At 43.9% G+C, this 25,700-nt stretch overlaps 8 protein-coding genes across 8 annotated transcripts; 2 read left to right on the top strand and 6 right to left on the bottom strand.

Annotated features, from left to right (window-relative positions):
- Position 1: 1 nt before the first annotated feature.
- F4817DRAFT_369604 (phosphoribosyl transferase domain protein) lies at positions 2-3,946 on the bottom strand. Its single transcript, XM_049307370.1, has 2 exons — positions 3,177-3,946; positions 2-3,143 (listed from the first exon to the last, which is right to left on the bottom strand). Exons 1-2 carry the CDS (start codon positions 3,922-3,924, stop codon positions 508-510), a joined length of 3,384 nt encoding a protein of 1,127 aa, XP_049154006.1. The 5' UTR covers positions 3,925-3,946; the 3' UTR covers positions 2-507.
- Positions 3,947-4,577: 631 nt separating this feature from the next.
- On the bottom strand, positions 4,578-6,428 carry F4817DRAFT_353423 (uncharacterized protein). The gene is made up of 2 exons (XM_049305372.1): positions 5,929-6,428; positions 4,578-5,778 (listed from the first exon to the last, which is right to left on the bottom strand). The coding sequence occupies exons 1-2, from the start codon at positions 5,993-5,995 to the stop codon at positions 4,919-4,921; spliced, it is 927 nt and encodes a 308-aa protein (XP_049154005.1). The 5' UTR covers positions 5,996-6,428; the 3' UTR covers positions 4,578-4,918.
- A 1,239-nt stretch (positions 6,429-7,667) lies between these two features.
- Positions 7,668-9,430, bottom strand: F4817DRAFT_353421 (uncharacterized protein). Its single transcript, XM_049305371.1, has one exon. The coding sequence runs from the start codon at positions 9,017-9,019 to the stop codon at positions 8,195-8,197; it is 825 nt and encodes a 274-aa protein (XP_049154004.1). The 5' UTR covers positions 9,020-9,430; the 3' UTR covers positions 7,668-8,194.
- Positions 9,431-10,150: 720 nt separating this feature from the next.
- Positions 10,151-14,653, bottom strand: F4817DRAFT_353420 (uncharacterized protein). The gene is made up of 2 exons (XM_049305370.1): positions 11,598-14,653; positions 10,151-11,466 (listed from the first exon to the last, which is right to left on the bottom strand). Exons 1-2 carry the CDS (start codon positions 14,299-14,301, stop codon positions 10,463-10,465), a joined length of 3,708 nt encoding a protein of 1,235 aa, XP_049154003.1. The 5' UTR covers positions 14,302-14,653; the 3' UTR covers positions 10,151-10,462.
- Positions 14,654-15,415: 762 nt separating this feature from the next.
- On the bottom strand, positions 15,416-17,212 carry F4817DRAFT_353418 (uncharacterized protein). The gene has a single exon (XM_049305369.1). The coding sequence runs from the start codon at positions 17,000-17,002 to the stop codon at positions 15,650-15,652; it is 1,353 nt and encodes a 450-aa protein (XP_049154002.1). The 5' UTR covers positions 17,003-17,212; the 3' UTR covers positions 15,416-15,649.
- A 1,185-nt stretch (positions 17,213-18,397) lies between these two features.
- On the top strand, positions 18,398-19,090 carry F4817DRAFT_369596 (uncharacterized protein; the record flags this gene model as incomplete). The annotated part of the gene is made up of 1 exon (XM_049307369.1): positions 18,398-19,090. The coding sequence occupies one exon, from the start codon at positions 18,398-18,400 to the stop codon at positions 19,067-19,069; it is 672 nt and encodes a 223-aa protein (XP_049154001.1). The 3' UTR covers positions 19,070-19,090.
- A 307-nt stretch (positions 19,091-19,397) lies between these two features.
- F4817DRAFT_362399 (kinase-like domain-containing protein) lies at positions 19,398-20,896 on the bottom strand (the record flags this gene model as incomplete). The annotated part of the gene is made up of 6 exons (XM_049306528.1): positions 19,398-19,766; positions 19,835-19,898; positions 19,966-20,073; positions 20,193-20,289; positions 20,374-20,572; positions 20,630-20,896. 6 exons carry the CDS (start codon positions 20,894-20,896, stop codon positions 19,398-19,400), a joined length of 1,104 nt encoding a protein of 367 aa, XP_049154000.1.
- A 2,989-nt stretch (positions 20,897-23,885) lies between these two features.
- On the top strand, positions 23,886-25,252 carry F4817DRAFT_362398 (uncharacterized protein; the record flags this gene model as incomplete). The annotated part of the gene is made up of 5 exons (XM_049306527.1): positions 23,886-24,014; positions 24,137-24,228; positions 24,296-24,505; positions 24,560-24,746; positions 24,809-25,252. 5 exons carry the CDS (start codon positions 23,886-23,888, stop codon positions 25,250-25,252), a joined length of 1,062 nt encoding a protein of 353 aa, XP_049153999.1.
- Positions 25,253-25,700: the final 448 nt, after the last annotated feature.

The raw sequence follows: 25,700 nt of genomic DNA, 5'->3' as shown, positions 1-25,700 counted from the left end.
ATCACTTATCAATATTACGAGTCTCATAGTCTGCCCAAATCTGATAAGTTCTCAACTCACTGAGTTGATTATGCCTACAGTAAACCGCATGTACTAATCGACGAAAGTATGGTTGTACAATAACGGATGAATACCTAAACCACGACTAGCTGCTTGGTACTACTCTCGTAATGGGCAGCATGTGTAACTAGTCTCTATCATATTTAAATGTGATAGGCAAAGAATGCGTGACGAGTCGTAGCTTGTTCTTATGCCAATCAACATAGTATTTGAAGAAGTGGTTGTAGATGGTGACCGCCAAGCCGTAGCGGTATTTTAACCCCTAACGTCTTCCCCTGGAAATCGGAGGCCCGTGTCTTGGGGTAGTTTCTGCTCGATGCGATGGTAACTTAACGTCTGTCAGAAGAGGTACCTACTAAGAGATTTTCATACATATTTTAAGACTCAGAGAGACCTCGGCAAGGGAGCAACGTGCTACTTATCACTTCCGTAGTCGGGGTTAATTCCTTACGCACCGTCGTAAACTAGAAGGCTTTGAACATCGACTGTTCCAAACCCACGCCGGCGTAACAATTCCCGGCCACGATGAACGGGGAACTCGGCCACGACCATGACGCTGACATCTTCAGCTCTAATGCCGGCCTCATCTAACAGCTGTAACATCGCGCAAAGCGTTTCCCCCGTGGCAAGCACGTCATCTACTATCACTACTGACACGCCCCTGGGGATCACATCCCGCTCCATCTCGATTCTTTTCTCGCCCGAACTGTTGGACGTTGAAGACGAAATATGCGATGAGGACTTGACGATGGAGATGGTGGGCGGGGGAAGCTTCCCGGCTTCGCGGATTAGCGCCAAGGGCACATTGATCTGCGCAGCCAACGCCGACGCGAAGATAAAGCCGCCAGCCTCGCAACTCACCACCGCAGAAACGTTGGCCCAGTCGCCAGTGAAGTGCGTTTGTAACAGAGATATGCATAGAGCCAGACCACCGGGCTGCTGGGAAATGTCTAGCACATGACGGAACTTGATATCTCGGCGTGGAAAGTCGGGTACCGGGCGCACCATATCGGCTAGACGCCGTAGGTCTTCGTGAAAGAACGGAAGTAGGGAGTATTCTACAAATTCTTTTATAGCCTCATCTCCGGTTTTGCTATTGTTGAAGATGAAGTTAGGACGGTAGTTACTGTTCTTTTCGTCGCTGCTACCGCCTTGACTCCCTCCGCGAGCCCTCCGCATCTCTTCGCTGGCTTGGACACGAACCTCGAGTAACCTGCTGTGCGGCACCAAATATGAAAAGGCTGCAACAGGCGCCTCATCCCTCATCCCAGTGATTAGTAGTACCTCAATTTCTTCCGCGCCGTGTACTACGTTTAAAAAATGTTCCTCTGGCAGCCGAGGCCGCTGCCGTGCCTGATCTTTCCAAAACGCCGTCAATGCTGACCGGTGCTGCTCCTTGTAAACACGATCTAGAAGTAGACGGTTTAGGTTGGCGCCACTCGCCGCGGCGTATTCTCGCTTGGTCACATCGCTGATGCTAACTGCGCACGCTGCTAAGCCTTTGTTGTTAAGTTCCGAGACCCAGATGTCGGCGCAATAGTCCTTGCCAGCACAGCTTTCGCCTGTCACAAGGATGATAAGCCGGGGTTCCCTCGGTGCTTTCGGGAGCGGACAGGCATAAGCTAACACATTATGCGGATCCAATTTGCGCTTGAGGTGGGCTAGGCGCGACCGGTTCGGCCCAAATGCCTTGGTAGCAAGGGCGGCGTCCCGGGGGTCCGGTCCGAGGTCAGCACCGTAGACTCCACTACTCAACGGTAGTAGGCTGTCGGCGACGCTGTAAACCCACCGCACGGCAGCTCGGGCTGTTTCTGTTCCATCTTGATCGCGGGGCCAGACTCCAGTTACCACACAGGCGAAGCTCCAGTCTCGACAGCCGAAAGCGGTGGCATCGCTCCTAATGTCGCTAACAGCTCCACCGCCGTGTAGTAGATGGAGATAGCAAAGTGGGGAGGGACGGGTTTCAATAGCCCTTAATAAGATACCAGCGACGTCCACTGCTCCGATATCATTTAAGAATAAGCATCGCTTGAACGAGGAGGTCTTGCCACCGCCGTGCCCGCCGTGCATCCCGGACATGTACATCTCCGTCTCGAACAGACCAACGCCGTCCACTATCTTTGAATTTTCCTCCGGCCCTAATATTTCCCTAACGCACTTGAGCGTGGGCGTAGGTATTTCTAAGCCGACCATAGTCATCGAAGATTCGAATATAGTTACACCAAGATGTAGTTGGCTAGCATCCCAGTACAGATACGCGTCCGCCGAAAAGTTCCGAGGAAGATCTCTAGCGACAAGCTTGTCAAAATCGCTAAGCTTTCGTCGCGCCTCGAGATTATCTTTCACCGGGAAAACCCAGTTTCTAGTCAAGTAGGTTGGAGCTGCGTGGGCCCTAAAAGTCACACTGATAACGATGCCGAAGTTGGTGCCGGCGCCTTTTATCGCCCATAGCAAGTCGGCCTCGTTCTCCGGGCGCACTGCATCAGCCGGCCGGTATTGGCTTGGCACTTGGCCAACGTAGAGCACTTGGCCAGAATCGACGCTGACTACTACGGCACCGATAATGGCATCGCACGCGAGCCCATGTAGCCTAGATAGGTGCCCGATGCCACCTTGTAACCACAGCCCTGCGCCTACGCTTGGGCGGGCTCCCAAGGGCACTGTTAGGCCCGCCTCCATGGATTTGGTGATAATATCCCCCGTTTTGCAGCCCGCTTCGGCAACAACGAAGGTACCAGAATCGGAATCCTCGCCCCCTTTATCCTCCCCAGTCGCGTGAATGTGAACTTGGTCAAAGGCGCCCATGTCTACCGAGACTACATTAAACTGGAGACAGTGACCACTATGACCCCCGCCAAGAACGGTCAGACCGACTCCATGCTTCAGCGCCCATCGAACGCAGTGCTGAACGTGTTGGATCTCTGTCGGTCGGATAATCGAAGCGGGGTGATGGAAGTTAGCCTCTCGGTTCTTAACTATCTTATCCCCCTTTACTAATGGCACATGCGCTGTCAATTCTGCTAAAGCGGTCCCATGTTGGTTAAAGGCCACCATGACGTCGGGAGAGCTGAACAAGAGATGTCCTGCGTGGGCTTCGTCGCGACGGCCTAACATACGACACACCTTACGCCACTCGGCTCTGGCAGCCATATCCACATCTTGAATAACAAACCCAGCGATGAAAGCAGCGAAAATGTCCACTGCTTCGTCATCGTCGGGCACACTGACGACCCCAGCAGGGTAAGAAGCCGTCCGATGGCATACCAAGCCGGCGAGGTCGAGGGTCTCGTCGTGGTGGAAAACTACTACCATTGCTCCTTCTTGCTGCTTATCCAACATTCTGAGCCCCTTTTCAATGAACTTATGATGAGGCTTCATGCCGTACATGCTATGACAAAAAAGGACGATATCGTATTTGCTATCATCATCCGTATCCGCGCAATTATCTAGAACGAATGGGACTCTATGGATGTTAGGTAGACTTTCAAGGTAGGGTAATGGGGACTCCGTCTTCGCGGGAGAATTAAACCATTCTTCTAAACTGGTCGCGAACAAGCTGTTAGGCTCAAAGGCATCGTATTTTTTTACTTTCCGTCTCATAGGGCCAGGTAAATATCCAAGTATACTCTTCGGCCCGGGTCCGATTTCTAACACTGAAATACGGGCACGCGAGTTGAAGAGTGGAGTTAGTAGCCGAGACAGTCGGGGGATAATAAAGTCTTCGTACGTCGTCCACCCCAAGCCTTGCATCATAATGTCGAAGGCAGTACCGTACTGCGCGTCAGATAACGGCTGCGTCGGATATGAAGCCATTTCCGTCGCTCTCTGTCTAAGGGCCCCCTTGAGGGCGCTGATAGTAGCCATATCGGTTTAGCATGAGTGTACTTTGTGGCTGAATGACGGTACTTTAGGTAGTGATGGGTGTTAGAAACAAGGATTCACACAATTATATATCAGAAATATGTCATGGTACAGAAGGTGAGCCCCGCACTCTGGTTTCTGTTTGATTATAGTTGTGTTCTATCACATTTAGTAAAATATTGATATTTGTTCTAATGTTTGACTACTTCACTATCACCTTCGCAGATCTGCAGTGGGGGGGAATCAGTAGAAGCAAGCTCCCAGCGTGCGGTGCCTTTAAACGGTACTATCGATGCAAAGTTGACGTAGAAGATAGGGGTCTCACATATGGAGGTCCAGGAATGATATGCGTACCTTAAAAATCTACTTAGTAATAGTATGTACATAAATGTATAATGCGAAACTATCATAGAGTTGCAATATGCACTTAGTACTATACTGTTATTCAGAAGTGAGCGCTGTGGATTGTATACAAGATCTCCCATCGTGATGTTTGCTTATCTCATTGCTGCCCGCGCTCAAGCCTCTAACCTTACGTTCTTACAAGCCGAAGGGTAGGTGCAGAAGTTGATTAAAAAAGTGACTGGCCTAGTGATTGATTGCGTCATCCGCCAAACACATTCGTGAGCCTAGCAGAGAAATATGTTGATAGGGATGTTATAAATTATCAAGTAGTTGACCCTAGGTAGTAACACCTAAATCAGCTAAGCTATTATATAGGTGTCGAGCAAGGCCACTAGACATCAACTAAATAATACGAATATCTACCTAGGTGAGATAAACTGGTGCGTATATTACTAGTTAAGTCTCGAATTAATCTTTCTAGACTTTAGTTTAGGTATTCATAAGGTAGTTAGGCACTTAATCTTAAGTTGGCTTCATGATTCCGCGTATAATTCGGGCATTAACTCCTATCCTCAACTGAAGGTTATATCCACCAATTCATTCATTGTTATAAGTGGCGGGCAGGCCAAGTTCTTTTCCTAAACCTCAGATATCAGGGCCTAGTTCCTGGGTCATCTATCCGGACCACTACCTGCTCGTTGTCAGCAGTATAAGCAAGCCAACTGAAGCGCGTCCCGGTACGATTGACATATTCTTGCCACGCACGATGTTCGTCGTGTTCCCAACCCGGGAAGTTAAAATATTCGTCGAATATTACAATTGACCCGGCCACTAGACGTGGTCCACAGTGCTCTAATACAGTCACTGCTGAGGAGTATAGGTCGCTGTCGATGTGGAGCAGGGCGATGGGTCCGGGATGCTCAGCAAGGAAGGGCGCTAAGGTCTTGTCGAACCATCCGACCACTAATTCGGCGCCGGGCACCTCAGGTGGGGCTTCGACGGCAAAGGCCCCGGGACGGATCACCCAACGCCAAGCCTCTGGAAGACCTTCAAAGGAGTCGAACCCGTAGACTCCACCAGACCGCCTGGCCGCAATTTTCCGGAGAGTGGAGCCTTGATAGACCCCAAATTCAAGGGCCATGCCCTCTTTCGGGGCCTCATCGAGAGCATGTCGCAGAGTCTCGTATTTGTCGTAGTAAGGCATCGCATCGGGAAAGTTCTCGTTGACGAACCGCGCACTCGAGCTTGCTGCATCGCGCCATGCAGCCTCGTATATGTCTCGCCTGTTACGATGATCGGCCTTGTTCCGGCTCTCAAGTATATTGTCAAGGCGTGCGGCAAGCCACTCTTCGTGTTTCTCGAACCGTGCGTCAATACGGTTCTGGACAGTTTCATCGACCACCGTGGTTACGTATGTGCGTAGACGCGACCATATCCTAGTTCCGAGTGATATCCGGACACGAGGAGGGGTGACTAGAATGTCATGCTGCTTCGTGGATGTGGTAGGATTTGCTGTATTTTCTTAGCAACAGGACAACTGGCTGGAAACAATATGGTCACTGGCTAATACCACAGCTCCTTTCGTCTCGCAGTTTAGGATACCCTATTGTGTACCTAGGTAGGTAGTATTTTGAACATCCATCCAAGCAAAAACTCACTTACCAGCCATTAAACTACTGGATCGAGATGCATCGGCTGCGACCGTCTGCTGTGCTACCGGAGGACGCATTGTGTCGAGTAGTACATGCAAGCGTAGTTCCTATAGACTACGGTTTAAAGTGTTCGCGTTGGGAGGAAGGTTACAAAATAAGTCAGTGTGATTGATCACCTTAGAAATCATTTTGCTACGGCTTTCAGCCCTAATATAAGTCCTCATACGGTCGCGTAATACCTTAGCCTATCCTACAGTACTTTCTCATTCTTAATTAGTCCGAGTTACGACCGTGCTATCTGATGAAGGTGCAGAATACAGTCGTTGATGATGAACGGTACGGCAGCTGGATTAGGAGTCATACAACGGCAATCTACTATAACAATAACTATACAGAGCCAAATACACCGGAGAAAACATGTAAGGAAGTAGGCTGTGGTTTGTATTGCCGATCCATATACGACGTGATAACCGGCGTGGGGGTAAAAGAATACTGATGGCGTAAAAGAAGGTAGACATAGTCCGTAACATGAACTCGCTCCCCGAATGCGACTCACACGAAGGAGTAACAGGAGCGGTTAGATAGATTAACACTTATGTTATTGGATGGGAATTACGAGTTACCAATCGGAATTCACCCCGTAGTTCAGCATGACGCCCGCCGCCCGCCGCATACTACATTCTTCAGCGGAACGTTTGCAACGCAGTTGATTTCTGCTGCCTGGAGAATAATATATACCTTTCCTCATATCATCAACCTTATTCGATGAATGCAAGCTGAGTTAGATCGTCAGTGGTACGATTGAAGTGTGTATGGTTTTGTTATTTAGGATAAAGTCATCTTCATGTTCGATAGGCAGGCTTGGCGAATGCGATGCAACTCTTGTTCCATACGATGCATAGCCTATTGATAATCAGAGAACTTAGAAACTTGTAACTAAACTACTGACATCTTAATATTTTCTTGCAGAACATGTCCCAGATATGTTTGGTTTTAATTTCGAAATAAACTGGCGCTCGAAACAAGAAGCAAGAAGACATCTACCGATATAATACTTCCAAGACATGTTCGAGCGAATGTACGGCATGAAAGTGATATGACCCAAATATCCAACTATATTGATAGGACCTTTACTTTAAAGATAATCCTTATATTGATATATAGGTAATACCTGAAGTTTAACAGTTATTAGTGAGTTACAGTTTATGTTCTAAGTACGACACTCCTTATACCGACATGATGTCGAATAGAAAAGGCCTGGTTTGGATTATTAACTTGAACGTATTCCAGTGCAATTTTATTCCCCAGTTTCCTTTCAAGTGCACTCAATCTTAGTTCGAAAGACTTGCGTCCCAAACATCCTTAAGAGGTAGTTTTAGTATACGATACATCCCATCGTAAATAAGAATACGCGGATTATAAGTTAAGGCAGTACCAACATCTAGACAACTATAGATGGGGACGGGGAAACCTTTCTGACAGGAGCGTTGGTGGGAAGACTACCATACATAAAGACCTGCATGGAATCCTACTTGAAAATTATTGGTACCGTAGCTTCTAACCGGGATATAATTGAACCAAACAGCGGAGATAGCACCACATGTAGCATCATCGGTAACTCGCGTATGAGTTGGTGTGTACATCGTGCGTCGCTTACTAGGAGACTTTTGCCATGAGGCTCTCGGCAACTGAACGCACGTATAGCATCTCGCCAATTCTGTTACATGCCCTTTATTTTAATTATGTATTGCTTCATAGCATGATGACGATAGATACCTTACTTACCAAGTAAGGATAAACTTTGCGATCTTAACATTAGGTGCGCATATTGCTCTAGCTGTGACTCATAATTTCCCATATTTGATAACTGCGAGAAGGATGACTTTGACACAAAGGGGTGAAGAAAATCCCGGTAAACTACCTAGAGGTATGTATGCAATCCATCACCCGATTTCGCCATAGACCGACCGTAGTATAACCTGATTGAGGCAACTGTGTTCGCACATGGATTTTTTAATATCGATCGAGTACCTAAGGAACTCCTACTTTCACCCGAAATTGCTTTCTTCAACTTTCGACTAGCCCTCAAGTCGAAAAGATTTCGAGAAAAGATATATCCCTATGAACGCCTAGAAAGAGGTTATAGAACCCACAATCAAAGACTTAGCTAAGGTACCTAAACCATCACCTCCTGCAAAGGCCATTTCGAGGTATAATTTACAGATTTTATGATTGCGATGGTGCGAACGAATAACGGTTAACGTTTCTGCATATTGTTACTGTATCGATCCAATATTCCGCCTCATCCTTAGTCGCGCAGGTGACGGATGCATCGACCACCAGATCTCATCTAACTTTCTAATCTCCTCCACCGACTGTTGCTGACGTTGTTCGACCGATTGATCAAGTTCGGTCGCTTGAAGAACACTCCGCGTAATACGTCGCAGCGGTGTCCCTATATTAAGTATGGTGAATAGTGACTCTACCAGCACCTCAGCTGCAATCTTAAAAACAGGCTTGAACCATGCAGTCTCTTCGTGATCCTCCTCTAGCCCGGAATCACTGTGAGCTGAGACTGCTAAGAGGAACGGCGCCCGGTCTCTCCAAAAACTACTCGTCTCATCGGTAGTTGACGCCTCATTCTCGAAAGACTCGACTGCCTCAGGTGACGCGCAGAGGAAAACGTCCCAACACAGCCCAGGATCTAAATTAGGTCTCAGAGCGGCGTACTTGGCTCGGAGTGAATCCGCATCGGCAATCATGGTAAGAGTCTCACCGTTAACGGGAACAACTTCTACCCATTGAATCTCAAATTTGGCTCTAGCCTCGTCGAAATCGTCCGGGAGTGAAACACCTTCTTCTTGCGCTTGGGTAACAGCACGTGCAAAAGGTATTTCGATGATTCGTTTAAACTGTTCCTGAAACCTAGTCCAGCGATCGTTGTCATTATCGCCGCCAAAGCAGGCGGCGCGGAAAGCGACAAAACCCCATCGCTGACCGTGGAAATGCTTCCTCCAGATTCTAAGCCAATCCGGTGGAGAGAGGACAGCTTTCTGAGCATTGGCCTTGGTCGTGTTAAAAGAAATACTTGCTTCTGCCATTTTCCAACCTGAGCTTTCCCCTTATTCGGCTTCTTCTAAATGTCCAGTTGTAAAGTACAACACAAATACGGTAACTACCCCTTTTTATTGAGTTGAATGGGGAACATAGCGGGGCTTCAAGTGGGTTGGCTGTTTGTATTGCAAGGAGGTACCTAACCTAGGTCCCTCCTTAGGAGGTAGTAATCAGCTGCTTGTTTATTTAGGTAGGTACCTAACTTGGTAAGGTGATCTCAATAATTCTCTTAGACGCCGACAACTTCATGTAACTTAGCGTCTCATATTTCAGTCTTTCTTAAGAGTTCCTATCTACAAGGTACTTGAGTAGGTATGGTGGACGGTTAAGACATTTGTGCCAAAATCGAAAAAGTCGGTAACACTATGTCTAATACGGTAATAGTAACGCTAGGGGTACAGTATAAACTCGATTATTTACCCTATATACATAATTACTTAAGGTAATACATATCTTTTTTTAACTTTATACCATAATAGCTTTACGAATATTTATTTAAATATTTTTTAAAAAATATTGCTATTTTAATTAAAAAATAATAAAATTTATAATTTAAATTGTATATAATTTAACTTAAAATTAATAAAAGTATTAAAAGGTTATGTAATTATATATATATAATTATATAAGTTTTATTATCCGGGCCATTTTTATTATTAATTTTTAAATTTAACCAATTAAATTAAAAGATTTTATTTAATTGTTTTATATATTTATATATATAATATATTTAAATAACTTTTTAAAAACAATAATTTAAACGTTATAATTGGTATTATTTTATAATTTTAATTAATGTAAAAATAATGGATTAAATTGCATGTTTATGCAATATATATTAAATATTATATTGTTATTAAAATATTTAGAGTTTATTTAAAATGATTTTATCAAGGTATTTTTAAAGGGTATTACGTGTTTGCTTTTTTAAACAAACGCTATTTGATTTTATTATAATATAATAGTTAAAAAGCCGATTTAAATGTAATTTAAATCATTATTTTCGCATTAATTAAAACTATAAAATAATACCAATTATAATGTTTAAATTGTTGTTATTATAAAGTTATTTAAATGTATTATGTGTATAAAGTAATTAAAGATTAAAATTAATCTTTTATATTTTATTTTGTATATACCCCGCATAATATATTATGCACTTGCTATATTACCCTTTTTGGAAAGCCCCGACCTATTTTCCTGATTTTGGCACAAATGTCCTAACCGTCCACCATAGTAGGCTAACCCCTCGCTTGATGAATCAAGTAAACAATTTGCGATAACTGATCTGATGGTATTACTACAACTTCCCAGAATTTATCTCTTCAGTTAAGATCTCATTGAACAATGCATAAACTGACTCTTCCTGCAGCAAGTTATGAATTTAGTGCTCCTTTAGTTTATCGATCCTCTGAATACGGCCTCCGCACTTAATGGCGCCCACGAGGCCAAGACGGTAGGCCCTCAAAGAACCTTTTGACTGTCGACCCGGGCTTGCGTCGATTCTTTGGCGGTGATGCTAGTGCCTGTGGGGCCATCGTCATATTATGGCGGTCCCCGGTAGCCCTACGTGCATGTCTAGATATCATAGACGTCCATCCCCGATTTACCCGGAATGGGCGTTCTCGGTTCGTGGCTTGATGCGCTGTTGAGATGGTATTTCTGATCGTCTCAAGGTTTTTGCCGAAATGCTTTAAATCGTACAGCTGAGAGACAAGATTCTCCACGCCGGCTTCATTAAGGACTTGATACTGCAATTGGTACTTGTTGTCCATATTGCGCGTTAGGATGTCCACGAGCTCCTCATGCGACCGGCGATCGTCCAATAGATCATTGAGGCGCTTTCTGCTTCCACCGACCTGGACCTTCATTTCTTCATCCCTAATAAGCATGTCCAGATACTCGAGCGTCGCATCATTGTAGGCGGTGATAGAATATTTCTTCAAGAAAACACCGAACCTGGCGGACGCCTTCTGAACTGTCGCATGCTCCTCCTTATATTCGGCGATGAGATTATTCAGGCCTTGAATTGCTGCTTCTCTTAGTATTACGTCGTCAGAGTTTGCTTGGATCTGTCGTTCGACTTCGGTATCTGTCACCGTAGCCATGTATTCCTCTAGTTCAAATAGGACGTGGAGGTGCGATTGCCAGTGATGGGTGCATCTCGCACAGTAATTTCTGCCACCAAACGCGGCACACCCGATGAGACTAGGATGAGCTACTTGATCAATCTTAACGTCGTTGAGAAAGCAGACAGGATGGCAGTGTGTCTTGTATACAGTGACAACCACGCCTCCCCCATCATCTCTGAGCTCGATGCAGTCCTTGTCCTTACAGACGGTTCGTGGCATATCGAGTTGTTTAGAGCGTAGATGCATCTTCTCTATATGAAGCCGATCTCTAAGCTTTTCCCCCGTGACACGGGTGTCCGTCACTGTACAAGTTCGAGTTAGCGAATATTTCAATTAAAACTTCCAATCGTTCACATTACAAGGGGTACGAAGTAATAAGGTATTCCAAAAGAGTAACAAAATTTCCACCCGACAAGTAACAAATGTTACGCACTTTCCTTGATTTTATCTTCCGACATAGCAATATTGGCCTTGATGAGCGCCGAAATCTCGGCCATTGGCTTAGTCAAGCTCGCTATCAGCTGTCTTGCGCCGTTGAGACTTATGGTACTTTGAACTTTATGCGGGGTCTTGGACTTGAAATAATCAACAAGGCGCAGTGACTCCATCCTCGAATGCTTCCAACTACGTCGAAAGTCTTCCTCATTCTCCATCACAGTCCCGTTCTTGAATGCAGCAAGATAACGGAAGCTCTCTGAGTCGAAGCAATAGGTTGTATGAGTTGTCAGAGATAGACCAATATCAGCGTGCTTCTGTATCAAAGTGCTAAGCGGCCCAAATGTATCACCAGGAGTGTAGTTTGAGATCCGTGTGTTAGTGAAGCCAAACGCCATGTTGTTTGCCGCCGAGCGGTGGAGATGTGTTAGCAGCTCTTTCATGCAAAAGTTGAAGGTGACGGTCAATCTCGCATTGTTCGACTTTACCAGGATGAGTATGCCGTGTAAGTCATCATAACTACTTAAAGTTGATAGTATATCGGCCATGTTCTTCTTGTCGTACTGAATCCCCCGTGTATCCCCGATACCAGGTGTGTCAATTAGTCGAATTGTACGGTTGCCAATAGTGACAGGATAGACGGTGGTTCGCTGTGTAGCTGACGCTCCTTTACTGCCATCATGTTCATCATCCCTCGTACCGACCTGGATTTTGATCTGCTCGATAGCTCCATCTGCTCGATTTCTGTCCATGATCTGTGTGGAGAATGAGCATGGTATAACCCAATTGAGTCCCTCTTCTGCTTTGGCTTCGTCTAGTGTCTTGAACGTCAAGTAATTGACGAAGGCGTTGATGAATGTCGATTTTCCCACACCAGTCTCGCCTAAAATCAGAATATTTACATTTTCCGAGTCTCCGAGATTCTTCAGCTGCGATAAAACGTACTGAGACTGGCACTTTTCGTATGTCCCACCATGACTTGGGTGATCACACTTGAAGCTGAAGTTTTCATACAAACTGCGTCCGCAATCGCAGTATATGTACTTATCAGTGAACCCGAACTCAACAGGGGTACGGCACTTAGAACATTTCCATTCACAGATGCGGCTTCGACTGCAACTTTGGCTTGGACAAGGCATAGTAATGAGTCGTCTTTTCAGTGGTCTCTGTATATCCCGGCTATCAAGGGTTTCCGCCGTGTACTGAACAAAGCACTGTTTCGCGAGCCAATTTTGTTCCTCAAGAACATCCTCAGAGACCAAATCTCCTTTCTCGTAATATGAGATATACGCAGAAGGTGAAACACGTCCTACTGCATCATCGTCGGATACGATATAGAGGGTATCGGGGTTTTGATGACCCAATAAATCTTGGAATAGGGCTGTATTGTCATTCCAAGACTTACTATCGTTCAAAGCCGTATCGCTAAGCGAGAATACGTAGGCCTCCTTATTTCCTATGGAATCGATGATTGGGTCTTCAGTGTTGGTGTAGGTCGCACCCATACGAGTAGCTTCAAGTATAAATTTGATCTTGGTGACATGTCGGTCAGTCGTGTTGGCTAGAATAGCGGGTGCTGTTTCATCGCGAGTGTAGGCGGCATGTAGATTCTGGAGAAGAATTTCTTTGTCCTTCCCACTGCGTATACTTACGAGAGCCTCCGCGTACTCTTGCTCGAAGCTCTGCAACGCGCGTTTTAGCTCGGATATCTTCGATTCTACTTCCTTGCGAAGACGTTCGGAACAATACTTCTGATGCTGTGAAATGTATTCATAGTTCTTGTGGAGTTTCTGATAAGACCGAGAAAACTCGTCGAATAGGTGAACTAAGTGATTCTCAGTCTCCAAGCTGATAGGAGTCATGGCTGCACCAAGACTTTCTTCGTATTCCATGATCATTCCGAGAACGCCAATTGGAAATAGAGTATATGTGATCGGTCGACCCCTATTGGAATATTCCTTTTCAATACGTATGGGAATAAGGCTCAGTTCAGAGCGTGCCTTCTCTAAAGTTTCCACCACGACACCACATTCAGCAGCTATGTCGCTGTATGTTGTGATTTCCAGTGGCATATCTGTATCTGCTGGACCATGGAGGGAGCTCTCCGGAGCTATCGGTGCATTGGTTTCAATGGCTGATTTGAAATTGGAAATCTCGGTCTGAAATTGAGCCTCAACTACCGTGTGGGCTGCAGAGCTGCTAACTGCATGTTGTATTGAGACAATGCTTTGGATACCCCATTCGATTCCGACGACAAAATGTGTAGCCTCTAAGTTGATCAAGGCCTCCCAGTCTATAGCTGCTTGATTCCGAGGGTGCATTACATTGAACTTCTCCCGTGCTGAGATAACTTTGTGATGAATAGCGGCATGCAGCATACCATCTCTTTGCTGTGGGACATCGAGATACATGCTAGCTCCTTTCGGCTTTATGAGCTTGGCAAGAATACTCGCACCTAGGTCAGGGTCTATGTTCATGAGATCGAACTTGGCCTGATAGGAATCATCAAAGATAACGTTGACTTCGGGTAATTGACCCGTGGGAACTGCAGATGACGCCTGGAATATTTGGCCATCTCCTCTCAGTAAGGACTGAGAGAGAAATTGGTCGGTTCTGGCATCATAGAGTCTACCAAAAGGTACTTGCTCCCCTAAGGCAGGTCGTGATAGCTGTCCGTTGTTGTTCGTATTTATGATGTACATATTTCTCGTCTTGGCCCTGAGTAGACCATCTAGTTGCGACTAGAATAAAGTAATGATAGATGAGATTGTGAGAGGGATTTCTTGATGTTTTAAATTTAAGGTATCAAGGTAGAATGTGTGACTTTAAATTTACATCTGTGGTTGTTCAACTGGTTGGCGAGGTAAATGCGAAACGGTGTTGTCACTGATCTCGTGCGAAGCCTACCCTAGCTAGAACTTTCTAACAACTAGGTATCATTTCAAATCTCAAATCTGCAGGCTTTCATGACACAGGTAAGTAAGGTAGGTATGTATGTTGGTGCCTACGAAGTTGTTTCCGCACCAACACGATCCACCTTGTGATGGCTATAATACGACAGCAGCCTGACAGTTCACTTACTTAGGTGCCTAGTATAGTTAATACTACCCTTTATTCGTTGGGGGCCAAATACCAATAATACAAGCTACCTCCCATGTAAGTCGAGATCCAAGGTAACATAGTACACGCGCCAAATATAAATTAGTTATTCGCTGTCTTTACCAATTTTCTACCACAGATGGCGCCATAAATGTTGACAATGATAGCGGATTGGAACAGGGGAATTGATATCAGGCTTTCGTAAACGCGGGGAAATTGGAGTTGATGTCCAAGTGGTTCAAGACTTTGCAGTCCACGTCGACAATAATATTACCTATATATTGACAAAATGATTAATCAAATTAGGCTTTGGTGGCAATGCATGACATGCCATTTCACAATATCAATATGACTACTCACTTATGTGCCTCAGTTCGGTTCTTGATCTTATTGAACTATAGAACGGTGCAAGCAATACCTACCTACCTAAAGTAACAGGTAAGCATATTTAACTGTAAGGAAGACGGAAATTAGATTTAAAGGTAGGACGGTGCAAGCTCAACATCGTTCGTCAATACGCTTCTACCAATACAATAATTGCAGTATACTGTAAACAGAGATGACACTTCCGTATCCATACGCTCCATGGTTTTTTAACTTATCTACTTCGGCATATGGAGTTATTGTTCCACCATTTTACTGTCGTTATCTACTTAACGGACCAATGCAATTCGGCATCCGTAAATTCATCGTGCTCCTTCATAAACCTTGCTATTGCTGTAATAGTCAACACTAGAAAACCCGCAAGTTTATATTTAAATTTCATGATAAGTTATACTAGATCTAAACGGGATATTCAACTCGTGGGAGTCGTAATGGCATAAAGTGTAATCAGTCCGTTACTTCATAGCGATATCATCTCCTCCATATCTACGTCACCCCAAGCCGAATAACGCCGTAAAGCCAACCGTTTCTCGTGCAGCATCTAATCAGAAACACATTATCTCCCCACTATTGTCCGTGTAATTCCGTCATCGCTGCGAGGCTTTCGGGTATGGGGGCAGTCTCTAAGATAGTAGGGTCCTCACGAAATTGCGGACTTTGAACGACCCCTTTTATGATAGATAGTACATTCCGTTCGATAACACTCACCGGGCCATCAGGCTTATCAGGAGCAGACATAACTCTGCATAGGTAGTGGAGCGCACTTCGTAACGCACGTCCCTTCTCCTCAGGGGTCGAAGGGCCACTAATATCAACCGCTTGGGTGATAAGTGCCGGTATATACGTGACTTGAACTGCTGGCTGAGATATAGAGCCGTCGATGTTGAGATGCTCTCGCAAAGATTTCCTGACCTGCCCCTCAAGGGACGACCATACTTGGCTGTATAATTCAGCAGTCGCCAGGTCAGCAACACTGCTCATACATAAGAGCCTAGCGAAAGCACGATCATCTTCAACATTGAGATCAAGCAGCCGAAAGCCCTTCTCATGAAGTAAGTTTAGGCGACGCGCTAAAACCATATCGTATCCCGCGCGTAGACTTAAACCACCCTCGATTATACCCATTCCAACGTCGTATACAGTATGGTAAGCATCGAAATTGGATTGGGTTAGTTTCTTTGCGCAAGTCCAATCCAGGTGGCCCGCTGCGCCCGCAATATCGAGCAGCTGCTCCTGAAATCGGAGTCGAAAGCTACGGGCGTGGCCCTTCATCTTCTCAAGACTAATCAGGCAAGCTGGTGCGTTCTCCGCCTGGGCAAGTTGCCCAAAGTTAAATTCTGCACCCAATTCCATGCCGCGGATAATATCAGCCCTGTCTTCTCCAGAAAGACGATCTAAGCAACGCAAGACGCCAGCTTCAACCGCCTTAAGGAGGATCATATCATGATTCATGGAGGCGATATTCTCTCCGGTTTTCTTTTGGTAATCGGAGGCGAGCTGTTCATCCTTTCCTATATCATTCACCACTATGGAAGTAATGAGAGCGTATAACTCATTCGGATTCGCAATTGAATCAGCATAGAAGTTATGTATCCATTCGAACGATTGGCGAGAAAGTTTAAGAGCTTCAGCTTGATTTGCAACAAGGGTATCGTATTCTCCATTGTAAATCCATTTCAAGGTTAACACCCCAACAAGCGTACGATTGACTTCATCATAGTCTTCTCCGTATAAAATCGCAGATGGCGAGTTCGGGAGTAGGTTGACTTCCCTTCTACCGCCGACGGAGTACGCACTCTTCAACCGGCAGAGCTCATCTTCGAATTCATCGCGAATAAGCCTAAGAAGCTTCTCGTCAGGAAGTTTAAAAAGAACAGCTGGCTCTGTCGTGTATTCGCGGAGAGTACGAGGGGGGGACATGGCGATAATCGGTGTATGGAAGGCAAGGGAGATGAGGAGTTTGAAGGTATCCAGAGCCTGATAATATATGTATTGTGCTACACGGATGGGGGCTGTGCAAAATACAGATTAGGTTGTTTGCTCGAGGCCCTCAGATAGTGGCAGGGGGTATGTGTGGCTTAATCGTACTAAGATAATAAGACCAGGGATGCTAGGGGAGGTTTCATGGATGCCGAGAGGAAGATGTAAAATCGGCCTTGTCAACTTCCAATTAAATACACTTTAACCATCGGTGCACTGGCCACCTTGATCCGTCACCGTCATACAAATAGGTGTAAGAAAGTAGTAACTCACGAGTCACGATAGATTGATTTAGCTTATTGATCTGATGTAGGTTCCTTTTGACTAGCAGTGAATCATATTTTGAATTGAAACGTCGGAAGATGATTTTAACAATCAAATTGATTGCATGACAAGGTTCTTTATGACATGTGACATGCGAATTCTGTGCCCCCTTTCGGATAGTCGACCTAGGTAGGCCATAGGCCAAGGCATATTATTACATATCTTCCTGCTTATGAATAGCCAAGTGACTAGGACTCGTGACATAGTTATTACTGCATGGCGAAGCACGTAAGTACCTAATCTATATGGCGTTTATCATCCCATGTTACCAACGATAATATATATTGGGTGGGTAGACAGACGTCCGGGAAGGCAACAGGTTTACCTAGGTACTTAGAAAACCCGCATATTCTGTTTTAAGGAAGTTACTCTAAAGTTTTCATGATAGCCGCTTTGGATGCATACCGGTTTGATATTTGAGTAGACTACTTACTACCTACCTAGGTATTAAGTAGCTTAGATCTGTGAATGTCTCCTTGATTTCTTAATCCCTGGGATCTTGGTATAGATAATAGCTAAAATGAGTATTAGAACATAGGTAGACCATTGATAAAGATTTCCACATACAAAGGCACCTTAGGTATTTAATTAGTACTCCAATATACTGCTACTCACTCATTTAACTTACAATTACTTGGTCGATATCTAATATCACGAATAGCGACATGTTGCAAAAAGATCTCATTTTTCTACTTATAAAATGAAACCTTTCTCTACGATCTCAATATTTTCTTTCTCTAAATCCCACTATCTCAACCATCTTCCTATGTAAACCGGATCATCTTTTGGAAAGTAAGACCACCCCAGTTAACCTTTGGTAAGTGGCATTTAGTGTTCTAAAAACCTTATTGAATATACCATCAAAAATAGCTACACTAGGTACTCGAGTGTCTGGATTTTCCACTCTGCTTCTTTCTACTCCTGATATATCCCATATTTATTCTTGTTACTCTTTAGTATCACATAGCTTACTAATCAAACGTCGAATACAGCAATATCTAGTCAAGAAAGATGGCGTCTCCTGACAATGACCAATCTCTACCACAACAATCACATCACTGGTCGGCTAATTACCATGGCTCCCGAGCTTCAAAGCGAAATTATTCGGAAGAAATTGCCGAAGAGCAAAATTGTTCTGTATGGATAACTTATCTTCCAGCGGGGTGCGATTCCACGATGCTTTGCCACTCTCTTAGAGGCACAGGGAAAATCTACTCGATGTTCATAAACCCTCCGAACGACCAACATCGTACTTCAGCTGCAAAAGTAGTCTTCTGGGACCATCGAGGAGTAGACAAACTGATACAGATGGCCGAGTCGAGGCAGTTCAGAGTAGGCCCTAACCGACCCCGAGTGACACCGCACCGAATAAAAGTTAGCGCACAAGTCCCGTCAAGAAGGTCCCGCGTCATAGAGATCAGTGGACCGATGGAAATTGTGAACCGAGATTTCTTAAGCGCTTTCTTTCTTGAAAGGTTCTGGTTTGATATCGAGAGTGTTCAGACGATAGGGATTTACGGGGGGATATCAACAATGAAGTGGAGCTTCTGCTGCTACCGCTGCCAAAGCCAATCCGCGGTTTGGTGTATATTCGACCAAAAGCATCGTCAAACTCTGACTGATAGCGAGCGGCGTTCTTGGTCTCAGGTTTATGTACGATGGTTGGAGGACCCATGTGCTTAATCTTGACCAGGTCAATCAAGGGTTGAATAAAGCCCTCGAAGGTAAATAGTACTTGAATAAGTTATTCAGCGATGATTTCCGCACGAATTATTACATTATTTCACTGTCAAATCCTAGAGTTACCTATTTCGAGATGATCTTCAATAATTAATGCGAGCTTTAGTTGTTGGTAATATAGTATATGAATGGGCACCAAACTCTTAGCCTTACCCCTTAAAGGTAGGTACCTAATATGACGAGGCGCATGCCATGTGGTACTCCATATACGTTAAGGATAGGGATGATAAAAAGGCATATCTAGCCTGATAAAATATTCTCAGTATACGTCTTAAAGAGCATTAAATATGCATTGCTGCACGATATTATAGATCGTCTCGTTGCTTTCCCATGTTGCGCCACCGGGATTAATACCATAATATGCGGGTTGCGTGTTACTAACCTCGCTATAAATCCATCGCTCAAGGTCAAAAATCTCGGGACGGTCTTGAGGGTTGCTCGCCATACATGCCGCGATAATAAGGCGCATGTCGCGATCAATGTACGGAAGCGGGTCTGGTTCATCATATTCGGGATTGCCGAATATACCAGAGGCCGGCGATAGTACGACAGAAGAATAACCAAGCCTGCTTAAATCAACTTCTATTTCTGCTCCCGTATACTTCCAGTCAGTTTGGAGGGTTAGAACGCCAGCCATCATCTATTTAACCATGAATCAGTAAATGAACTATAAAGAGGTAGTATAAGTTGAAAGTAGCCACCACGTACTATTCCTATATCTTCTATATTCCGTTGCTCTCCAGTTGCAGCTGAAGCAAAGTCACGCGAATGACTTAAAAGAGCGGAATGTAAGTAACATCAACTTAAACTTCGTCCTTACTATATGGGCATAGACTCACATTACTTGGGCAATGCCAAAATCTAAAAGCTTTAGTATAGGTGAAACAGCGTGCTCAAGGCCATCCGCGGGTGGTCCGAACATGAGGTTGCCACCATGTATATCATTACTAGAAATCCAGGTGAGCTTACTAATCGACCATTGGAGTATTGGCAACGAAATGAACCGGTAATTTATTTTGAAGCTGAGACAACAAGACGAACAGAGACTCGAGAAACATATACATACTGTGCCAATCCTGTTGGTTCATCAAGAAATTGCATAGTTTGCTCATCACTATCTGATGAACTTGAAGGCCATGCCATGTCAATACAAGCCCGAATCACTATCAAGTAGATATTAGCTTAATTGCATAGGTACCTAAGGTAGGTAGTTTATCAAGCCAATGTAGCATGGTGTGCAAACTCACTACAGAGAAATATCCGCCAAAGCATACGATTTGGTAGACTTGCAAACCCCGCCCCTTTGGCCCTTTGCATAAAGGAAGTTAGAGTACCATTCTCCATTTCCTCTAGAAAAATCCATGCCCAGCCGAGATATTGAGCAGATGCTAATGGATCATCTGGACTATCTATCGTGCTCACAATATGTTGACAATAACGCAACGCCTACCGATACCGAATAAAGTCAGTATTTTCACTTTTCTAATAATTATCATGTAGTACCTCTAAAATCATTTTCTCTTTTGTCACTCCCTCAACATCTGATCCTCTAAATGGATCCGCCACTTTGACCACCAATCTCCGAGATAGAGAATTGTTTTTATTTAGTTCCACATATTGGATTTTGTAAATGGATCCTTGGCCTCCATTTCCAAGCAGCCCTCTGAAGTGAAACTTATTACTCGAGTCGAAAAAGGCCTTTAATGGAGCTAATCGATCTGTGGGCACCCTCCGTGCCCGCCGACGACGGCGACGTTGGGAAAGGTTCATGCTACCGAGTGAAAATTAAGTTAGGCTTAATGGCCAAAAGAGATATTATATAGGTAAATATTATTAAGGAATAGTGTTTAACAATAACCTTATGTCTTTGTTCTTACTTTATCGGTTTGTTGACATATCTTCCGGTTCCGGTTATTACATCTTTAACCAAGTGTTCAGTTTCCCAGTCTTTAAGGTGAAAAGGCTGCACACTATCTCCAAGTTATTGTTTTAATACTCAGTTCGAAACAGTGGACAAAATACATCATTTGTGGGGGGTTAAACATGTATAGTCTTTACAGGACATGATATATCCAAAGTTTTGATTGACTTGAAGTTTACTAAATTGTGTTATCATTCCCAGGTGCAAACTTTTCCTGTTACAAGTTTCATATTCCTAAAGAGGGGAAATACCTATGATGTTTTATTACTTATATTATTAAAGAACAGATGAAATAAAATATATCACGGTGCAAGCAACGTTGGTACACAAATCTTACTTAGTAATCAACTGCGCGTATATATGAGCGATCAGCTCTAGAAGGAATCGACGGATCCTTTATTTTAAGCGACCTTGTTACAGTCACATGATGTAAGAAACAATAGAGAAACATACCTCCAAGCCATTATAATCAATAATTCACCCAGAGCTTGAAATATAACCGGTAGCTATCTCCGAGGAAGTCTCTTACAGAAAGTATATGGTACTTTTTGCTATAGACGTATTTTATATCTTATAAAAAGAATTATTGTCTTTAGTTTTAAAGGTTTTCAGCTGAGAGACATGTACCGGTAGATACCTACCTACCTACCTAAATAAAAAAAAGGTTACTAGTTACATTATCGTACGCAACAAACATCGTAATATAAGAGATAGATTTCGCCATATCTACCGTGAAGTAACTAAAATCAAAAAGATCCTTCGGTTAACTAGCGTTGCTACTTATTTAACCTGGACGTATTAACGAATCATATTTGAAAGTACCCGAAAAACTAAAGTTCAACTCAACTAGCAAATAAGAGCGCAAATGTCCAACCTTGAAAGAGTTTAAATCGTTACAGATATTACTTTCAACACGTTCTCAAACATATTGCCGCTTTTATGACAGCACTTATTACCTTTCGGCTAGGTTAATCATACCAAATCACGTGGTAGAGAATTTGTGTTAGTGATAAAGCTGCAAAATGTGTCAAGTTCGCACTTCGTCAGATTCGTCAGATGACTTTAAGATATTCTTATTTTACAAACCACTTACATGTTTTATCAAGTCCATCAAGTCTTTGACATTAAACATCTTTCACACAGTCTCCATATTTACGATCGAGACTACTGTCGCAAACGCATGATAAATACCGTGTATATGTACGACATGGACTATTGAAAGCCTGTGGGTTCAATATGCACTATTCGTGGGTCGAGATGTAGCTCAGACTCTCAAGTGTCATTGCTGTGGGTCTCCAATCGGCCATATTTCTTTTGCCACTAGTATCTACTATGTTAAGGACGGGCATTTCTTCTATGGTACCTAGATATATCAATATATTCGTTACAATTAATACCAAGGCCATCTATGTTAACCTGACATAATGTTACATTAATAATATTCAATAGTGGATCTTTTACCTCTTCAATATAATCAATAGGGGAGAGTATACCTAGGTATCAATCGCGAACAGTAAAGAATAGGAGAATTTGTACCTGCATCGAGGTATCCGCTTAACTATCTTAGTGGGCGCCGAATTCGCGCCGAGCCGGGTTAGCGGAAGCAAGGAGTTTCCGGAGCGAGACGCTTGGGCACATAGGTCCACACACTTATGTCGTCTCTATATAAATATCGGGCAGCGTTTTGAAAGCTTAACGTGGATCTTATACGGAGTGTTTGTCTCGAATCGAGACTCTCGAATCGTCTTTAGAAACTCATCTTGATACTTACCAGTAAGAAGTTACGCGGTCAGCTGGGTTCCGTTGTGTTAAGTTTCGAAATATTGATATATTCAAACAAAGACTTGCGCGCTACTTTACTAATTCCGGCCATATATCATCATGGCCAAGTAATAAGGCCAAGTAATAAAAAGGCATATCAAATAATGGGTAATGTACAGCTTTAATACACTAGTTACACATAATTGTCATGGTTTTTCTCTTTTTTGATCCTCGAAAATATTTGTGTGGTCCGATTTTGATTACTACCTATGCATACCGATCATCTGGGATCCTTGCACCGAAGAATCCACTTTCATCACTCGCATGAACCATGAACTAGAGGTCCCATCACTGATGGGCCATCAGTTTCGAAACTACAGTATGTACGCGGCTTAAGTGTCTGCACAAGCCTATAATTTGCCGCTTACGAAAGCCGACCGCTAGTCTCTTATAGCGTTAGCTATGACATTAGTTACGATCTGAGATTCCGGCGTCCAACTAGATTAAGCTAACAGCTTTCGCATTTTCACCTTGAAACAGGGTAATGGAAATAAGGGGTTCCTTGCAGTCTACAGTACTATGTACCTACGATTCTACCTAGCTATCTAAGTCTCGTCTAGTTGTGTATTTTAATCGTACCACATTTTGACAGGCTGCACTAAGTGTAAACCATTAATAAATAAAGGTCTCGATCAGCAACTAAACTCCTCGGGATACAATAGTCTCTCGAACAGGTCAGGTCTAAACGGAATCCGCCACATAAAAGTAATGTCCGGCATCATTCCGCTACCTAAACTCAAGTGTCAAGCGAGCCACTAACCCAAGGTGGCGGAACGTTCTAAGCATTGGCCGGCCCATTGCCCCGGGACTTATGAGGTTCAGCCCGCCCGTCAAGTTACATTAAATATTTTGGTAAACATGATATTTCCCCTAGTTCCCTCCGTGAATACTGATTAAAATTGTAGCACTACCCCCGCCGGCCACCTTCGTTGACGTGTTCGTGCGTCGACTTGCAGAGTCCAAAGACCTGCGCCACCACCACTGCCGAGAAAAGATAATTCTGTGGACGTGAGAATCATGACGAGCAAATCTGATATTCAAGTTTCCTCCTTGGCCGCCGGCTTCTCGATAGGCTTTGGTATATTGACAGTTTGGGAGGCCATAAAACAAACGCGTCGAAATCGAAATCCCCTCCGCAGCACATATGTGAGTAACTGCTTCACGATTTGCGAACTATTGCGGCAGATCCACTCTGGACAATGCCACTCTAGAGGCGCACACATCCAACACCTCTGTTCTCCCGATATTCTAACATAATATACTTATAGATTTACATGCTTTGGGGAGAGATCGTAGCAAATTTAGCTATTCTTATTGTTGGTTACCTTTGGATCGATGGACATTTCGGAGACAGCCCGACGTAAGTACCTCCTAACGATTCCCCGAACATGCACTGTTGCAACTTAGCTAAATCGCTATCATCACAGTATACCACTTCTATTTTTTATATTGTTGTTCTGGGTGTTCGAAATCCAGTTACTGATGCAAATCATCATAAATCGAATTGCGGTTATTGCAGAGCGTCAAGACACTATATGGAAGCTCAAATACGGGACTGCCGTCGTTATCACAGCAATCAACATCGCAGTTTTCTGCATTTTTATTCCAGCTCACCTGGTCCCTCCCGTAAGCCAGTTGTGAGTACATTGTAATCTCCTGTTATGAGAAAATTACTAACATGATACTTAAAGATACGTTGATATTAACAAGTACTGGGATAGAATTTCCAAGTGTCTTATCCTTCTTGTTGACGCTGCCCTCAATTATTATTTCTCACGATCAGTTAAAAAGCGGCTTGTTGAGCAGCATGGGTTAGTCAAGTACGCTCCTCTGGCTAAATTTAACGATAAGCTTATGGTTATCTCAATTCTTATGGATGTAAGTGGCAACTGAAAAATGTTCTTCAAAGCCGTACCAAGCTAACTTGTATTTCAATCAAGGTCATGCTCATTTGTTTAATGTCCCACCCGAACCCAATCGTCTTCGTTCAATTCCACCCCGTCGCGTATATGGTGAAACTCAACATCGAAATGTCTATGGCTACCTTAATTACTAAACTCGCTCGAGAGGCCGGACTAGGAGACGAGGAGACAAATGATCACGACGTCTCTCTTTCATACGCAAAGAATCGAAGCCAAGTTGGACGATCCGGCATCCACCATAGTCATAATGATGCCGTGCTGATGAACACATATCACACAACAACCGTAGAAGGCCGAGGATCAGAAGAGGACTTCGAAGGTATGAAGGATATAAACGGAATCCACAGAAGAGTCGATGTTCGGATAGAGAGCACATCGAACTCAGATACTGCGTCCAACCACGACAGAGTTGAGGATGAGATGTCATTAACCAATCATCCCGGACACCCGAGAGGTACCTAATAAGTCGATGGCTCGTCGGATCCTCTTTATGTTGAGCGGCTTACCTCACGCATTTCTTTCTGGCTTACTTACTCCGGATCCTCGTAATACAAGGAAAAACGACGGGAATATGATACATGCTAATTTGCTAATGATAGGTGTAGCAAAGGACATGATGTAAAACGGACAGCGTCCGGCTTTTTCTTTTTTGTTTCATTTCTTAGTATATGTTTCGATATCAAATAGTGTAGAAAACCGATGTTTCGCTCACTATACACATGTTAACAAGTTTAATTACAATGATGATACCCCTAGGCTAAGAATAATGATTAAACAGAGATGTGTGCCGAAATATCCGAATAGTTGACTTGAGTGTTGATAATGAGATAGCTTTCACGAAGAATAACACTATTCTTAAGACTTGGAAATCCATATATCAAATCGATGTCGATACCCTAGATAGGAGAAT

Source organism: Daldinia loculata, assembly GCF_022478755.1.
Source record: "Daldinia loculata strain CBS 113971 unplaced genomic scaffold F4817scaffold_94, whole genome shotgun sequence".
In the NCBI taxonomy this organism is placed as follows: Eukaryota; Fungi; Ascomycota; class Sordariomycetes; order Xylariales; family Hypoxylaceae; genus Daldinia; species Daldinia loculata.
The sequence above is the reverse complement of the archived record's forward strand: the minus strand, read 5'-3'. Positions and strand labels throughout refer to the sequence as shown.

Excerpts from the sequence above, each read along its gene's own strand:
- F4817DRAFT_369604 (XM_049307370.1), bottom strand. The coding sequence starts at position 3,924 with ATGGCTACTATCAGCGCCCTCAAGGGGGCCCTTAGACAGAGAGCGACG. Across the intron at positions 3,144-3,176 it reads CGAGTGGCGTAAGGTGTGTC|GACATCTCTTGTTCAGCTCT; the intron begins GTATGTTAGGCC and ends AAGCCCACGCAG.
- F4817DRAFT_353423 (XM_049305372.1), bottom strand. The coding sequence starts at position 5,995 with ATGCGTCCTCCGGTAGCACAGCAGACGGTCGCAGCCGATGCATCTCGA. Across the intron at positions 5,779-5,928 it reads ATCCAGTAGTTTAATGGCTG|CAAATCCTACCACATCCACG; the intron begins GTAAGTGAGTTT and ends AAGAAAATACAG.
- F4817DRAFT_353421 (XM_049305371.1), bottom strand. The coding sequence starts at position 9,019 with ATGGCAGAAGCAAGTATTTCTTTTAACACGACCAAGGCCAATGCTCAG.
- F4817DRAFT_353420 (XM_049305370.1), bottom strand. The coding sequence starts at position 14,301 with ATGTACATCATAAATACGAACAACAACGGACAGCTATCACGACCTGCC. Across the intron at positions 11,467-11,597 it reads GGAAGATAAAATCAAGGAAA|TGACGGACACCCGTGTCACG; the intron begins GTGCGTAACATT and ends GAACTTGTACAG.
- F4817DRAFT_353418 (XM_049305369.1), bottom strand. The coding sequence starts at position 17,002 with ATGTCCCCCCCTCGTACTCTCCGCGAATACACGACAGAGCCAGCTGTT.